At 36.6% G+C, this 17,509-nt stretch overlaps 1 protein-coding gene across 1 annotated transcript; it reads right to left on the bottom strand.

The window, feature by feature from the left end:
• Positions 1–1,665: 1,665 nt before the first annotated feature.
• LOC115453523 (CCAAT/enhancer-binding protein zeta) lies at positions 1,666–17,464 on the bottom strand. The gene is made up of 20 exons (XM_037436953.1): positions 17,210–17,464; positions 16,629–16,737; positions 15,940–16,040; positions 15,659–15,746; positions 15,111–15,284; positions 14,435–14,544; positions 13,776–13,921; positions 12,485–12,620; positions 11,812–12,008; positions 10,665–10,935; positions 10,159–10,312; positions 9,288–9,487; positions 7,329–7,464; positions 6,590–6,766; positions 5,336–5,420; positions 4,446–4,564; positions 3,832–3,978; positions 2,830–2,895; positions 2,221–2,307; positions 1,666–2,017 (listed from the first exon to the last, which is right to left on the bottom strand). Exons 1-20 carry the CDS (start codon positions 17,366–17,368, stop codon positions 1,698–1,700), a joined length of 2,982 nt encoding a protein of 993 aa, XP_037292850.1. The 5' UTR covers positions 17,369–17,464; the 3' UTR covers positions 1,666–1,697.
• Between the last annotated feature and the right edge of the window lie 45 nt (positions 17,465–17,509).

The raw sequence follows: 17,509 nt of genomic DNA on the forward strand, positions 1-17,509 counted from the left end.
GTAAAACTATAGTTTTACATAAAATAAGTTCTGCATGTATTGTTAATATAAGTTAAATCGATTATGAATCGATGTCTAGAGATCTAGACATGTTTTAGCAGCTCTATCAGTCATAAATGAATGCGCTACCTTGTTTATGATGTTGGTGGACAGTTTTATTGATTTTAATAACTGCGTCTTTGTTGATAGCTACCTATGTAAGCGTCCTATCGCTACCATCACAGCTACCTGTGTAGGTACATATTTTTATCTTCATTTTTATAAGTAATGCCTTTACATGCCAACATAACTATGTAAAATGACTTTCTGAAATTGAAGAAAATAGGTCACAAAATTATCGAAACTGCGTTGTTGTAAGATATGTATGCAACAGGGGAATATTAAATCTGTTTAGTACGCAGATTTTGTTCTTTCATTTATAGTTCATTAGAAATCAAAATAAAAGTATTTTAACGCCGTAACTATATTTCTACTGCATTATTTTTGTTGCTTTTACCGAATCTTACGTCAATTTTTTAAACCGAGACGTGCCTATTTGGTCCGTAATTGGTACATGCTTGTATAAAATCTTATCTTTGATGCTAGAACTTTGTGGGGTCCACATAAGTTTTTATTTTCACGTAAAGCCATTACCAATTTGTTATATCTTTCGACTAAGCGTTAATGTCAGCTCCTTTTGAGTTTCGCGAATTAGGTCACGGATTTTTTTTCAGAAATGCAAGTATGGTCCATTTGGATTCGAATTGATTTCTTTCGCTCCACAACTTATATAATTCTACCACAAAACAATGCATTTTAACTGTAGAAAACTACGTATAGGACCTACTAAATTCCGATTTGGCACTCTTACAAATTATTGTCAGCTTCATTCGCTCTACAATAGAGTCCGTACTCTGTTCTTATTTGATTGTAGAGATTAATCTGAAAACTTTCATTTTACACACTCTCTTGACTGTTTGAGTAAAAGAACCGAAAAAAGCCCCATAGTACTTTGAGATTTGTGACTTCACATAGTGATTTGAGAAAAATCAGAACATGAAAAATCAAAACAAAATTTCATATAATAAATCCGTGAAATTAATTAATTTGCACCCATAAAATGTCGAACATTAAACTTATATAGCTAAACACAAATACTATTCACAAACAATTCGGAAGCAGTTTCCACCAAGTAGAACGGCGAGAAACTCTAGTGTTGCTCTTTTCTAGTTCAGTTGCCTAGTTCACTTATAACATCTACTTATATTTTACAAACCTTCGTATTTATTAATGTGATAAGTGGGTATTGACAAACAACCAATTCTTCGCTTGGTTTTAATTTTACCACCTTCATTACCTGAAGGATCACGGACGCACCTGTGTTTATAAAAATAATGGATAAATAGTATTGGTATTAACTATTGCGAGGCTCTGAGCGGCAGATTTTGGGAGGTATTTTTACTAGATTGCCCAAGGATATGGTTTATTGTGCCATGTGTAGCCCTTCGGCAGCCTTAAAAAGCGCCCCTGGGGAATAATGGTTTGTGTGGGCCTCCAGGAATACCTCACCATAAGAAAAACAGCGGGCGACTTCGTTGGCTTTCTATGAGACAGTAGTACTACCTAGATTCGGTCCATTTATGCTGTAAATGTCAAGCGTGGCTCTATTGAAAAAATAAAACAATATTTATTGATTACACGATTTAATAAAACAAACATCATTTCATTTTCTTCCTTTTACCACCCGGGCCTTCAGGTTTCCCGCCTTTTCGCTTCCCGCCTTTTTGGAACGATTGCTTGTCCGCCATCTTGCCTTTAGGTTTGTTGAATTTACCTTTGCTCTTTTTACCCAAAATATTTTTATTATAGCCCTTAATCCATCGATCGCGTTTTTCCTCCCAAGCTAGTTGTTTTACGCTGGCGTTGTCGGTATTTGAAACGGCTTGGCTAGAACCTTGTTTCTTGTTAGTTGCCGTTTCTTCTAAAAGCGTGGAGAATTCTTCGGCTGACGCGAAGAGGGAGCTTAGATCGTCTTTACCTGAGAATTAATTTAATTATTCAAATTTAGAGAGACTCGGATCATATTGTAGCTTTGCCCGCAGCTTTAGCTGTTCGGTTTTGTATCTTATGCTATGGTTAATTTAGAACTGAGAATTAATAAACATACAAATACTTACCATCAGGTACAGTGGGGTCATTTTGCCCATATTATAAAAAAATAACTATATGCTTGTTATTTACCTTTGAGTTTCATTTTGGACTTTCCTTTCTTCTTTCCGGGCACGTCTATCATATCGTCATCCTCATCGTCGTCTTCTAGAAGTAGTTCTGTAGACAAAATCGATCATCATTTATTTATTTTTATTTACTTAACATGTATACATATTACTTGTACCTTGTTGGATGTAATAAGAGTAATTAATTGTTAAAAAATATTCTAAAAAGCCTAAAGCCGTTTTTTTGGTTTAAGTGGAATTCCAAGTTTCAACAATATCAGTTCACTAGTTTAGTCTTGATAAATAAGTATCGACTTTCGCATTTATAATGAACTAGTTGACCGGACAGACGTTGTCCGTCTTAACTATGAATTTGCAGCGCGCATTCTGTCAATCGCTGACAGTTATTTCAAACAATTGACAGTTATATAAAATTAATATTTTCGTTAAGTTTTCTTAAATTTTCTAATATTCCGCGCAATTTTTTCTTTCATAAGAACCTTCTCCTGACAGTAACAGAAGCAAAATAAAGAAGTGAAATCGGTCCAGCCCTTCACGCGTGATGGCGTGACCAAGGGAAATAGAGATTCATTTTTATATATATAGATAGATATATGAATTAAATGCAATTTACCGTCTTCTTCCCCAGAAAGTGCCGGCTCATCCTCATCTGCCGATATATTCAGTTCTCCGTCAGAACCTGTAATAAAATGTACATTATACCTGTAGGTGTTTAATCAAACATTTACATAAACATAGGAATCTGTTGCATTTTCTTGTAATTTTCAGAATTTTTTATACTAATTTTGGCGGTACTCTGAGAGCCGCGGGCAGGTTAGGACAACATTCTTTTGACTGTTATGCAATTTTATTAACAAATCTTTCATTTCCATAGAGATAAATTACAACAAGTTCCACAATGAGCTTCTGTCGTCCATTTACCGCCATTTTTATCAAATGATCGCAATCAATTTTTCTATCTATCGCGAAAATGGACCATGTATTTTGACAAGCTTACAAATGAGTTATTTTGATTGGTTCATTCTTAGAATCGGATTGAAGATTGAGATTGGGATCGATTATTGAAAACTGGCTGTCAAATCAAGATCATCCAAGGCCATGATCCTCATCAGTATTGTTTAGGACCACGTTTTGCTTAGTGGCAGAAGCACACATTGCGATGGTTCATACCTAGCCGCACTCGAACATGAGAGACCTTACTACCTTTGATACCTTTTTATGTGAGTGAATATCTGCCATATGTTATATGCTGTCTCACTTATTGATACGGGCCTTCGCTACTACTAAGAGGGATATGGCTTTAGTCCACCACGCTGGCCTAGAGCGGATTGGTAGACTTCATATACCCTCAATATTCTTACACAGAATTTTTCAGGTATGCCAGTTTCCTTACATTTTTTTCCTTTCTCATTAAAGCAAGCGATAACTCACAAAGAATACACACATAATTTTAGAAAAGTTAGAGGTATGTGCCACTGTGTTTTGAACCTGCAGACATTCGTCTTGGCAGTCCATTCCACACCCAACTAGACTAACTTACTTTTTTTTGCATTTATACAAAATTTCTGGTCTTTTCATAAACACGAATCAATATACAACATAAAGATACACAAACCTCCTTCCTCCACATCATCGAGATCAGCATCATCGTCATCGCTGCCGAGGTCATCATTATCATTATCATGATCATCAGCCTTCTTCGGCCGTTTCTGCTTCGCAGCTTCCATCTCCGCCAAGTAATCGATCTCCTCGTCAGATTCCGCTGGAAAATAGAAATTGTCAATATCGAAAATACATTGCTGAGGAATAATCGTCTCCCATCAGTCGACACCATCTGGACCCCACTCCAATTACCAGCTGTGGTGGGGACACTTTACCTTGGCTGTATACAAAAATATAAGAAAGGGTTACAATTTTAAAATTATACATTGTAGCCCAAGGCATCAAAATTACAGAACTTAAACGTCTATAATATGAGTTGTGTAAAAAACTACTAGATTATTATTTCTTTTTCCATCGTTATGGTTATGTTCCCGCTCCTCAGAGCTTAGCTGTTAGGATTCAATTAGTAACTATGTAACAATAATGTGTCCACATATGACTGCAATATAGAATAATATATTATATTCATGTGTCTTAGTATAATGAAAGATTTGTAATCTATTTTGTAATTTATTTTGTTGTCCAAATAAATAAACAGATTAGACGGATTGATAAAATGTGTGTCACCTGTCTTGCTGGTGCCCGTGAGGTTGTCCAGGTACTGGTTGAAATCCTCGCTGGTGACGGAGTCCACGTCGCTGTCTTCGTCGTCAGAAGCCTGGGCCTCGCGGCGCTTGCGCAGGAAACTGGAGTGTAATGGGAATTAGTGATTTGATATTTATGGTTAGCAGCAGCTGAAGTTTAACATTTAAAGGGCCTATTTCATAATTTCCGAATAAATGCTAATCGTCGCATAAATGTATAAGCCAAATACAAAAGTCAAATTCTGATGCACTGAAGTAAATGGTCCTTGGAACTTGTGAAAGAGGCCCTAGATCAATACACAGTGAATATTTTTTTTAATATTAAATGTAGGGTTTAAGTATGGTTTCTGGTCTAATATTGTGAAATATAAATAGCTGGACCAATTCAAAATTTCAATTCAACCATTCATGCTAATTTTAATAACAACATTTCCTACCATTTTTGGTCATGTCTTACGTTTGTTAGCCTGACAAAGACCAGCTTACACAAACACAACGGACTTTTGTGTGACCGCTTTAGGGGTTTGTAACCCTTTTAAAATAAGTGACCATGCTGAGGGCAACCAACGGATTACGAACCTCGGCTAAGGACGGTCAGTGGGAGAGGACGAGACATCGACGTTTTGGGTGAATCTTAAAGTATTGTTCATGACCCAGACTTTGCGTTTAGTAGTTATAAAAACTATTTTTCTTCTGCAACATGAGCAGAGAGCGTTGTATGGACCACTGAGGTGGTGGTGAGAAACTGTAGATTATTGTTTCGATCTAAACAACCATTAAAAAACCCCAAACAATAATTTTATGACATGAATTAACTAATCAAAGTTGATTTTATGGGACACAATCTACTTTTTCAATTGCTGTATAACTTACTCGTATAAGAATTTCTCATCGACCGGTATCTTGGAAGCGTCTTCGTTCAGATATGAAGACGAATTTATTGGTATGCTTCTCATACCTGTACAGAAAACAATAAAAAAACGTCAATCAATGCTACCAAGCTAATTTATACTATACTAGTTTTTGCCCGCGGCTCCGCTCGCGTTATAAAGTTTTTCGGGCTAAAGTTTTCCGTTATAAAAGTCACGCTATATATTTTCCCGGAAGCTTATGTTCTTCCCAGGGTCTCAAACTGTCTCCATACCAAATTTCATCTTAATACGTTGGGTAGTTTTTGAGTTTAACACGTTTAGGCAGACAGATGCAGCGGTGGACTTTGTTTTATAATATATTTTTTAGAACTTTTTAAGAGGAACAATCCCGTCATACATCATTGTTGCATAACTTTAACCGTTTACGCAGCGCACGCAACCGAAGCTCTCAAAACTAATAATTTTTCCCCGTTTTTGCAACATGTTTCATTACTGCTCCGCTCCTATTGGTCATAGCGTGATGATATATAGCCTATAGCACTCCACGAACAAAGGGCTATCCAACGCAAAAAGAATTTTTCAGTTTGGACCGGTAGTTCCTGAGATTAGCGCGTTCAAACAAACAAACAAACAAACTCTTCAGCTTTATATAATAGTATAGATAATAAAATCTTAACCAGTGACTTATGTCTACCAATTTATTTTTAAAGTGCCTCATGATAAATTTCAATATTTAATAGTGTAATACTAAATTACATAATAGTTCTAAGTGTGCATTGACTAGTGTGTACCCTTTTGAAGGATATTATAAATAGAATTATAATAATATCATCCGTGTATTATACTGTCCCACTGTTGGGCACGGGCCTCTTCTAGTTCTGAGAGGATTAGACCTTAATTCACCACGCTGGCCTAGTGCGGATTAGTAGACTTCACATACTTTGAAAATGCTTTTTTAGAGAACTTTTCAGGTATGCAGATGTTTGGCTTTACCGTTAAAGCAAGCGATAACTCAAAGAATACGTATAATTTTGGACAAGTTAGAAGCGCGTGTTCTTGGGTTTTGAACATGCGGACATTCGTCTCGACAGTCTGTTCAACACCTAACTAGGCTATCGCTACTTTTGAGAGATATTGTATTCAGAACACACACAGACTTATTAATCATTTAATTATCAATTATCAATAAAATTTATATATAACATAACCGCATATCAATCAAATTCTAAGTGTACGGAAAATACGGTATAGTCACCTTTAGCAGTATAGTTTTTCCTGACAGCGAACTTGGGATGCGATCCCTTGACCTTCTTGACGCCGTCCTCCTGCTCGGTGTCGGCTCGCTTCTTGGGGTTCTTGAACACGAACCGGTCCAGGAATCGAATCCCTGAGAAATCCTTTAGCGGATCGCCGCTGTATTGGATTATTTGATCTGTAAAAAATATCAAATTATATTTTGATCTTTATTTTTATATCATCATGAAATATAAAAATAAATATGCATTTTACTGGGGAACATTGTGGATTACTTTTAATGAAAGAATCTTTAGAATTGGCGCATAGTCTTGTCAAAATATTCACGAAAACTATATATAATTGCTTCGAAATAATTCACTCTTTATCAGAATGTATAGTCAACAAAAATAAGTTTATGTCCACGAAAAATGCTTACAGCGCCCGCTGGATAGTGTAGCAAAATTTTTAGAATTTCATTAATATTTTTTATATGTGCAGAGCTCAGTAACCCCACGGCACCTGATGGTAAGTGTAGTGGGGTCAAATAGAATGACTGACGACTGACGAGAGATGATGGCTCCCCAATAGTTGACACGATTATGTCGACCTGTTAGAACCAGAGATATACAAGCTGATCCCGGAACGCGACACTTACGTGGGCCACTATGGCGAGTTTTAACACCTTGTGTAAGATAGTCACTACGGGCGGATAAAAAATATATCCTACCACCAGCAAAACAGCTTTTTACAACACTCACCATCGAGCAGTTTCCTAGCGAACAGCTTGACAGTGGGGTGAGCGTGTTTCGACAACAATATCAGTTCCAAATACGCCGAGCAGGTGGCGCCACTGTACAACGGGTTGCGAGAGAACGGATTGTACTCAGTTATCATCTGAAATAATAAATATTCTTTACAATATACAGTCAGCCTGAGTTAATGTACTTGAGGGTACATACAAAATTGAAGTAACAAAGTGATTAGTAGCAAATTATGTGCGGTCGTATTGCTAACCATCAATAAAATGCCTTAACATAACATTCCTCATTTGGAGAGAACCAAAATTTTTTCTGTATGGGCTCAGTAGACTCCACTATACTTGATGGCAAGCGGAGTGTGTTTCAAATTGTGTCGCCTGACGAAAGGTCCTTCACCAGTCATAATGATGCCTGTTCAAACTAGATATATACAGGGTGATCCCTGAACGCGAAACACGTAGGTGTCCATGGGTTTTTTTTTGGGGTATCAGGCCCCACTGTCAGCACCGGGGGAAACCTGCAAATGGGATACTGGAAACCCCTAGCTTAGCAACTGCAGGGCCAAGGAGGACAGTTTGGAGGGGATAGCTGAAGAAAGTGCGGGGGAAGAAGGAAACCTCTTAGGTTGTGAAGAAATATGAACGCAATCTCCTTGTTAGTGTCATTTATTGTGACTGCGTAGGTTTCTTCTAAAAACAAAAACTGTACGTTCTGTCTTCTTTCACGCTTCAACTCGTGTCATTTCCTAATAAAAACTAACTCCGTTTATATACAATAATATATTATTTTATCAGGTTGGGAGGAGAGGAGATGGCCAGGAAATATTCGCGAGAACTTATAGACCTCAACGTTAATTAGCAACCATGGGATTTATTTGTGTACGGTGGTCACTATAGAGGTGTATACACATATCACCAGCATCTTTAGTCCACCACCACCTGACCTAGGACGAGTTAGCAGACCTAACTTACCCTCGAAATCACTATAGAGAACTTCTTATTTATACAGGTTTCCTAACAATGTTTTCCTTCACCAATAAAGTTGATTTTTGATAAAAAAAAAGAGATAACTACTAAAAGTTAAAAACCAGTATTTTTACAGCTTTGAATGACGAGACGAGCTTGCCGTTCGCCTGATGGTAAGTGATACGACCGCCCATAAACAATAACATCATCCAACACCTTGAATCACATAGTATTGTTTGGTATTACTGCGCTTGCCTGAGACATGAGCTGTTAAGTCTCATTATGTCCAGTAGTTACATACACATATATACTTTCCCGCACTCACACACCCCACTACAACTCCTGTAAGCCAGACTCCAGCAATGGCATTGTATGAGAACGAGCGGTGAAGCTCAACGAGTCACAGGGAAAACTAATTTGTCATTATTATAATAATAATAATAATATCATCCCTGTATTATATACTTGCCCACTGCTGAGCACGGGCCTCCTCTACTACTGAGAGGGACTAGGCCTTAGTCCACCACGCTGGCCTAGTGCGGATTGGTAGACTTCACACACCTTCGAAATTCCTATAGAGAACTTCTCAGATGTGCAGGTTTCCTCACGATGTTTTCCTTCACCGTTAAAGCGAACGATAAATTCACAAAGAATACACACATGATTTTTTAGAAAAGTCAGAGGTGTGTGCCCTTGGGATTTGAACCTGCGGACATTCGGCTTGGCAGTCCGTTCCACACCCAACTAGGCTATCGCCGCTTATTATTTGTCATTATGCCGCAACGAAATTAATCAAACAGAAAGATAGAGAGGAGTTGGAAATATTGATTGTCCACTTCCCTCCATAGCAATGCGGGTGACATAATCATGATCTAAGGAGGCGTTTTAACCTCAACATACACACTATAGTTTAATAATAATATTTGGTTTGTGTCCTTTTTATATTTGTTTTTCGTGTGTGTGCAACAAAGAGTTATTGTATTGTATAGTATACCTTATCCATATTAACGGTCTTCTTCAGCTGTATCTTAGCGACTGCCTCCTTCTCTTCATCATCATTTTTGACCTCGGCTTCCGTTTTGACCCTGGCGTGGAACCAGCCCGGGGTGGTGGCAGACGGCGCCTTGCGTTTCTTCGGCTTGACGTTGCCTTCCTCGTCTATTTTGAGGTCCACATACTGTTCTTCGTCATCATCTTAAATCATACAGGAAATGCCTTTAAAGTCTTTCATGCTAACTAATTCCTTATGTTATCTATACTATTATATAAAGCTGAAGAGTTTGTTTGTTTTAACGCGCTAATCAAATGAACTAACGGTTCGAATTGAAAAATTCTTTTAGTGTTGGATAGACCATTTTGCGGGGAATGCTTTATGCTATATATCATCACGGTGTGACCAATAGGAGCGAAGCAGTAATAAGAAATGTTGCAAAAATGGAGAGAATTTATTATTTTTGAGAGCTTCTGTTGCGTGCGCTGTGTAAACGGTTAAATTTATGAAATAAATATGTATGACGGAATTATTCCTAATTCATAATTATTACCTAACTAAATAAGTAGTCCCATTTACTGCATGCTGTGACGCCTGAGGGTAATACCTTTAACACGTGTTTTATTTCAAGGATTTAGTTAATTATAAGTTATAGGAAAAAAAAATCTAAATAAAAAAAAAATTGGTAGGAATAGATATCCCGGAGGCACTGCATCTGGTGGCATCTAGCGATCAGCTGTCCAAGACTCGACCAAGTGACACGGTCACGATCCTCAGCATTGAGGGAACGATTAGAGAGAAACAGAGAGCGAGAGAGAAAGAGGGAGAGAAAGAGAGAGATATAACAGGAGTATATCACGTGTTACAAACTCACCCATCAACAGATCCTTCTTGTCACCGCGCAGGAGATCGACTCTCTTCTGCTCCACTTTGATCTCTTCCTCTGCAGTGGAGTCTAACGTACCGTTCACTTCTGTTACAGTGTCGTCTGCTTCATCATTCACTACTGGTATCTCTTCTTTTATTTCCTTAATAAGAAATGTGTAAATTATTATAAATTGTTGATATCTATACTAATATATAAAGCTGAAGAGTTTGTTTGTTTGTGCACTGTAATCTCAGGAAACAGAAAACCGATTTGAAAACATTACTCTCGAGTGCTATAGGCTGTTTTTATGTCACTAAAATATTTATTACAGGACTTTTTCTCTTGGAAAAACCTTTTTCACGCGAGCAGAGCTGCGAGCAAAAGCTAGTCCCTTATATCGTCGATTGCAATCTGTTTTGCTGCTCAAATAAATAAATATTTTTATGGAAAATAATGGCACATAGTAGAGGATCAACTTGTAGTTACAAAACATCTTTACAAGCCAAACTAACCTCTTTAATTTCCTTTATACTCCAAACCAGCCTCACAGCTTCCTTCTTAGCGCCATCCTTCAACACTTGCGATATAAGGAACAGTATCCCACAGGCCTGCGCAGGAGTCATGTAACAACACAACTGCAGCAACCGTTTGATGAACGCCGTCACTCTATCTATATTCTTGTCTTGCTTTAACGACTTGAATATGAGTGAGAACAACAGTGCGGAGTGGGTCGTGTTGAATATCTCCACGCTTGTTAACTTGCGGTAGAGGGCGGTGTAGTACCTGGAAAAAATAAGGGCGTGTAGAAATGAAAAATTGGGAATGTCCTGTGTGCAAAAATGTGTGAACAAAAAGTTTAGTTTTTTTGAAGGGTGGGATATTACAGATTGAGTAAAATAAAAAACCTGCATAGATGGAGTCAAATTTGGTTTTTTGTTTTAAAGTTAACATTGTCAAAACAAGAAATTAGTTCCACATTTTACATCATGGCGAGGATCTTTATTTTTCTAGGCCATAAATAGTCTGCAAATAGTTATATCCCGATTCCGATTTGAATCATACGTCAAGGTCACACTAAAATAATCATAAAATATAAGGCGTAAAAATACATTCTTTCCTCAATATTAAATCTTAAATGCCACCGTTTAATAATTGGTTTAATAAATAAATACATCTAAGCTTCTATTAAATTAATTCCAGTCACACATATATATCGATGATCTCAGTAGATATTATTGTAACTTAAGGCGATACCTCAAGGTCCATTTTCATACATTTTGTTTCACCTTTAATCTGGGTAACTAAACAAGTATTGGCAAGTAAAGAATTTAAATTCACGTCTAGTTAGTGATTAGTTCATGTTCATTAGTTCATCATGGATACTTCTGCCTTTAAAATTTCGTCATATTAAATTTTAAAGGCCGAAATATCCATGATTATTAATTATTTTTACGTTTTTCTTTCAACTGCGAGAACTAATCACTAACTAGACGTGAATTTAAATTCTTTACTTGCCAATACTTGTTTAGTTACCCAGATTAAAGGTGAAACAATATGTATGAAAATGGACCTTGAGGTATCGCCTTAATCATTGAGGATTATCATCAAAACTTTAATAAATTCAAATAGACTCATTTTCTGAAGTCGGTTAAATCTTACCTATCCGCATTCCCCTTGCCGCTGATGTGAAACAGCAGCGCAAGCGCATGCACCGACACGTTCAAGCCGGCGAGGTGCACGAGGCGGTGCAGCGCGTGCACGTGCGCGGCCGCACACATGCGCTCCGCGTCCGCGAACGGGTACGCACGCTTCACGCCCGTCAGTATGGCGGACATGAGGCGCGAGTCGATGTCGCCCTGGGAGAAAATGGAGTTAGCATTATAGCCAACTAAAGCTAAGATAGCCATCATAAAATGATAGACTATTTGGCCCTAAGTAGATATTGGCATAATAAATTTGCTCACTAATAGGCATCAATTGTTAAACTATTGGTACGGCAAACAGGTTAAAAACAACACATAATAAAAAAATTGTATAATTCAATATATTCAAACAAAAGAGAAATTTTACTATTTGATTAACCAAACAGTTTTTTTTAATAAGTCTAGTCAACGTCAGACCCACCACTACAACTCCTGTAAGCCAGGATCAGCAGTAGTATTGTATGACAACGAGCAGTGAAGCTCGCCGAGTCTCATAACAAAAGTCTCTATAACCCTGAGCAGTTTTAATTAATTGTATAAACATAATCAACTCAGAAGTTTGTTTATAACAGTATTTTATAACAGTGAAGCCGCTAGCAACACTTAGTAACCAAAATTAATGAACATACCTTTTTGATGGAAGCTTTGAAGAACGAGAAGTATATTCTGATGAGATTCTCAGCGATCTTCGAATCGTCCTTGCCCAAAAAAAACTGGTTCAGGAAACACACGCCATAGTACTGCGCACGCGGCGATATATTCGTTCTATAATTATAACAATGTTTATTATAATATAAATACACAAATTCTCTTTATTGCATCCTTGGTAGTGGATACTAGCTTCGGACATGGACGTCCTGAGTTAGATTTTTTGAGGGAAATTTATGTTGATTTTATTTAACACGATTCCTTATGGATTTTATTTCACTGAGGTTAACATCAAGCACGGGTCAGTCTAAGTATTACAGCAATTTGAGAGTGGTATGAACAACTGAAAAATACATGTATTGAGATTATTATTTATTTTAACATACGCATTTGCTGGTGATAGGATATATTTTATATCCGCCCGGATAGCTACCACCGTACACAAGGTGTTAAAATCCGTCAAAGTGGCCCATATAAGTGTGTCGCGTTCCGGGATCAGCATGTGTATATCCAGTTCCAACAGAGCGGCTTATTGTTTCTATAGGGGACCGGCCTATGCTCGATTTTGTACATTATTCTATATGTAATGGTTTTTAATACGAAAAAGAAGCACGTCTGAGAAAACAGCATAAAAATTGGTTAAAAAATGAGCGAGTAATTCATATTTAAAATATTGTAACGTGCAGAAGTGGGCGCGATGTGGGGATATCGCTTCATCTCTTTCTTTCGCACGCGTCGTAATTCCCGATGACGTCACATGTGGATATTTTGTCTCTTTTCTGTTTCTTGTTAACTACCCTTTCCGCCGAAATTCAAAGACTTATAACTTGTTGATTTTTTACCGGATTTTAATAATTCCTTTTGTGTTATAATTTATATAACGTAAATATTTGATAATAGTAAAGAACAAAAATGAGTCCGGTACCCTATTGCCGAGGGGTAATCATCTCTCGTCAGTCGATACACTATTGGACTTCACTCCACTTACCATCGGGTGCAGTGGGATCATTTTTTATTTATTTATTTAATACACTTTATATACAAAGAGTATAAAGGCGGACTTAATGTCGAAGGCATTCTCTACCAGGCAACCTTTAGCTGGTACAGAGACTTAAGAGGTAGGTGTATACAACGAGAGAAGGTAGTGGAGAGAACATTAACAAAGAAGACTGAAATCAATTAAAAATATAATATTTATGTCATATAAATATAGCCACATACATTTTGCAGTACATGTATAAATATATATATAATTATAACTAAATGAGTTACCTGAACAACATCTTCTCGATCTCTGCCAACACCACTGCCTTCATATTGGGGTGGTTGAACAGCAGCTGGCACAGATGGTAGATGACCTTAGACGCTACAGCCTGCGATGGGTCACCGAGTTTGTTGATTATGTTTGTTAGCAGGATCTGTAATGAAAAGTGTGTTGAGTCTATGGCATTTATGTGATTGTAATTTAAAAATTTTATGGTTTGACATCCTCCCTAAAGATCTTAGTTCTCAGTATCCTGTTCCGTGATAAAAGGAAATGATCTATCGCAGTTTTTATATTATATTTTTTTTGCGTTATTTCGAAGACTTTGAAACCTTCATGGTCATAGGGGAGGAACTGAGGTATTGGTCATCCAAAAAGTCAAAGTTACTATATCTACCTACATTTTACAACTACACAATTTTTTTTCTAGCTCTTAGTGGTCCGATCTATGCAGAATGAGCTCACAGTGCCTTGAACTCTATCAGGCGATTTTTTGAAATCCTGTTCTACTTGAATCAAATGATGAGAAAATTAGAATATAAAAAACCGCAATAAAATTCCAATGATAATTTTATTTAAATAAGATTGTTATGTTAGTATATTGTGCGAAAAAAAACCTTTCATTCTGTCTTCTTTCTTTCTTTCTTAAAAAAAATTGTAAAATTACCTTTTCCCTTTCTGGATGATGCATTAACAGATAAGACATAGCACTGACTGCTTTCTCCTTGTTGGCCTCCACTGAATCGTGAGCGAATTTGTTCAACGCGTCGACATATGCTGAAATAGAAAACATTTTATAACATTACATCTTACTTATTTTAGTGTTATATGGATTGAAGTCAAATGGCTTTAATTAATATTATGTTTAAATTTTCATTTAAATGTACAATTATAATGCATAATATACAGGCATTGCGGAATTGTTTGTAATAAATCTCCTAGTAACTGAATAGGAAATACAAAAGCAAATCAAACACGCCACTAAAATATCATATTGACCTTTCCAACAATCCAATATCTATCCACAAAAACAATTCTAAACACACACAATCACGACTTTTACACTCGAAGTCAGAAGTGCAGCCACTTTCTGCCGCGTGTATTCTTTGATGAGCCTACGTCATATCGGGCACAAATTCCAGATTCTGGCTGATACTGATTAGAAAAGTTCAAAACCTCTGCCCGACCCGGGGATCAAATCCCAGACCTTAGCACTGCAACCTTATTGTAAAACAAATACTTCACCGAGGCATATAAAGAATAAACTTTGGCGGAGGCCCATGTTCAGCGGTGAACATCTTACGGCAGATGATGATGATGATATAAAGAATAAAAAAACTCACTTCCATACAACTCCTTCAACTGATCCTCGTAATACCACAGTTTGAGTATGTTCCTCTTGGCTTGCTTGTTGCCGGATGTCATCTCTGTCAGATGTGCTAATGGATGCTGGTCAAAAGTCCTCAACTTCACATCTGGGATCAGCAACTCCGATATTAACAACTCGGAGAGAGCATCTAAAAATGAACAATTTATTTTATGAAAATAAACTGTCTTATTGCTCTTTTCATGGGTATAATAAGAAGCCTCAATAAGTCCATAAGCGCCATCAAGTATATATTTTTTATGACAAGACTATGAAAGCTACATACATAAAAAATTTCCGTTATTAGTTTTGAGGTACATGAAATCTGCCCGCAATAGGCCATTGTGGCGGACTAAGGTCTATCACAAGCACAGTCTTTCTGTACATGCCAACTGTCATAGTAAATTGTTTCCTTCATTTATCTAATAGTCCAAATAATTATTCCTTATGTTTATGCGATTTACTATTAATATTTTACGTTTACGCGACTTATTATTAATATTGATAGAAAAAACATGACATTACCTATAATTACGATTCCGTCTTTCTTCTTAGCTGGTTTTACATTGTTGATTAAATTCCTTAAAGCCGTCAAGTTGTATAGGGGGTTGTCCTGAAAGAATAATTATATATCTTTTCTATTAAAAAATGACTATAGGAATTTCAGGATTTACATCCCATCAAGTCTTCGTAGAATACTTTGGGAATTAATGAAATAACACAAGGAATTGCTATAGAATGTTCTTTACTTACATAGTATAATTGTACTATGTGTAATAAATAAATAATTATAGTTATATGTTTACCTGTATCAATATAGTAGCAGCGGCCACTCTGTCTCCTATAGCGCCCTTGTTCAACAGTGTCTTTGCCCATTGGTGATCTGACGAACCACTCCTGTTTGTCTCTGTCAATAGATAAAACAATTTTATAATTATGAAAACAATACACTTCCAATGCAAGTGTTTATACAGGAGACCGTTCAAGAGTCAAGTTTTTAGCAGGACACAATGGAAGCAGTTTCCAACTATAAATTACATTCATCTTCATGAAGAAATTAAGAGTGTTTTCTAAATGTGTTACAATTTACAAGTTATTTGAAATTGGTTATTTTGTAATTATATAATTCCTTGGATTATAACTTTTCTATTATTATTTTAGTGCTTGAAAATTCAAATACATGACCAAATCTTTAGATACAAAATACAGTCTATCGCCACATCCATTTAGATGCAATAAACTCTAAAAATTACCAAACAGATTTTGATGAAATTAGGTATAGAGATTCTTCAAAGCCTTGAGAAGGACATAGGTTGGCATAGCACAACACAGTGCTTGTAGCCATATAGGAAAAAAAGAGGACATAGGTTATCCCCCCTTTTTATATACTGGCACATTTAAGTGGTCAAACTGCACCTGATGATAAGTAGAGTGGGGTCCAATAGGCTACCATTCACAATTCAAACGCAAGCAGCAATTCAAACTACAAACTCACTTGTCTCATATGCTAATGTGTCTCCATGCAATGCACTACTCGCTTCCTTTCTCAACTCTTCCACCTGCTCACTTGTTAGGGTCTTGGTTACTGACGGTTCCTCTGGTAGCTACAAAAAATGGATAAACAACTAAGAGATATCATACCTAAGAGATTTTAAGAGTATCAAAATAACATAAAAGTTGAAATATGATCGGTAAATTGTAGCGATAGATCGAAAAAAGCGATTGGGATAGTTTGACAACAATGGTTAGACAAGCATAATTAAAATCTTCCCATTGATATCTAATGATATATAATCTGCTTACAAATTCTTTGGCACTGTTGGTGTTACTGGAGGTTGGGGCTGAATATCATTGAATCTATTTGATAGTTGCGGTGAGCATGAAGTATTTATAGAGAGACTATGTTGGCATTCATAATTTAAACAAACCAATTATTCTAAGGGTTAACTACACTGGCTGTAGTGTTACAAAATTACAAAGAGTTACAAATTATTGTTTTGGATTACGCAATACAAGCCGGGATTGTAAATGTTCATATATATTATAATTAGTACGAACTTTACTACAGAAACTTACCTGGCTGTACCATTTCTTTTTGTCTTCAAACTCTAAAGTTTCTGCAAAGTTCTTAGCGATACCTTGACCTTTCTTCTCGTCGGCATTTTTGTCAGGTTTTCCGTAATTAGTGTATGCTTCGTCTATCAAAATGTTCTCCTCAAACCTTTTATGCTTCATTTTGGAATTATTGCATTAAAAATTATTCGTAAACACGTGAAAACAAATCACCGCCCATGCTGCCAATTGACATAAGTTGACATATTTTGACATTGACAAATAAAGATTTTATTTGTTCACGCCAATGGTTCACGGATGTTC

The sequence above is a fragment of the Manduca sexta genome, chromosome 2, assembly GCF_014839805.1.
Source record: "Manduca sexta isolate Smith_Timp_Sample1 chromosome 2, JHU_Msex_v1.0, whole genome shotgun sequence".
Lineage (NCBI taxonomy): Eukaryota > Metazoa > Arthropoda > Insecta > Lepidoptera > Sphingidae > Manduca > Manduca sexta.

What these genes read in the sequence shown, in the direction of transcription:
- LOC115453523 (XM_037436953.1), bottom strand. Translation starts at nt 17,368, where the DNA reads ATGAAGCATAAAAGGTTTGAGGAGAACATTTTGATAGACGAAGCATAC. An exon ending in CAAGAAGGATCTGTTGATGG is followed by an intron (nt 9,488 to 10,158) that starts GTGAGTTTGTAA and finishes GTATGATTTAAG; the next exon opens with ATGATGACGAAGAACAGTAT. An exon ending in AGACCGTTAATATGGATAAG is followed by an intron (nt 7,465 to 9,287) that starts GTATACTATACA and finishes TTATTATTTCAG; the next exon opens with ATGATAACTGAGTACAATCC.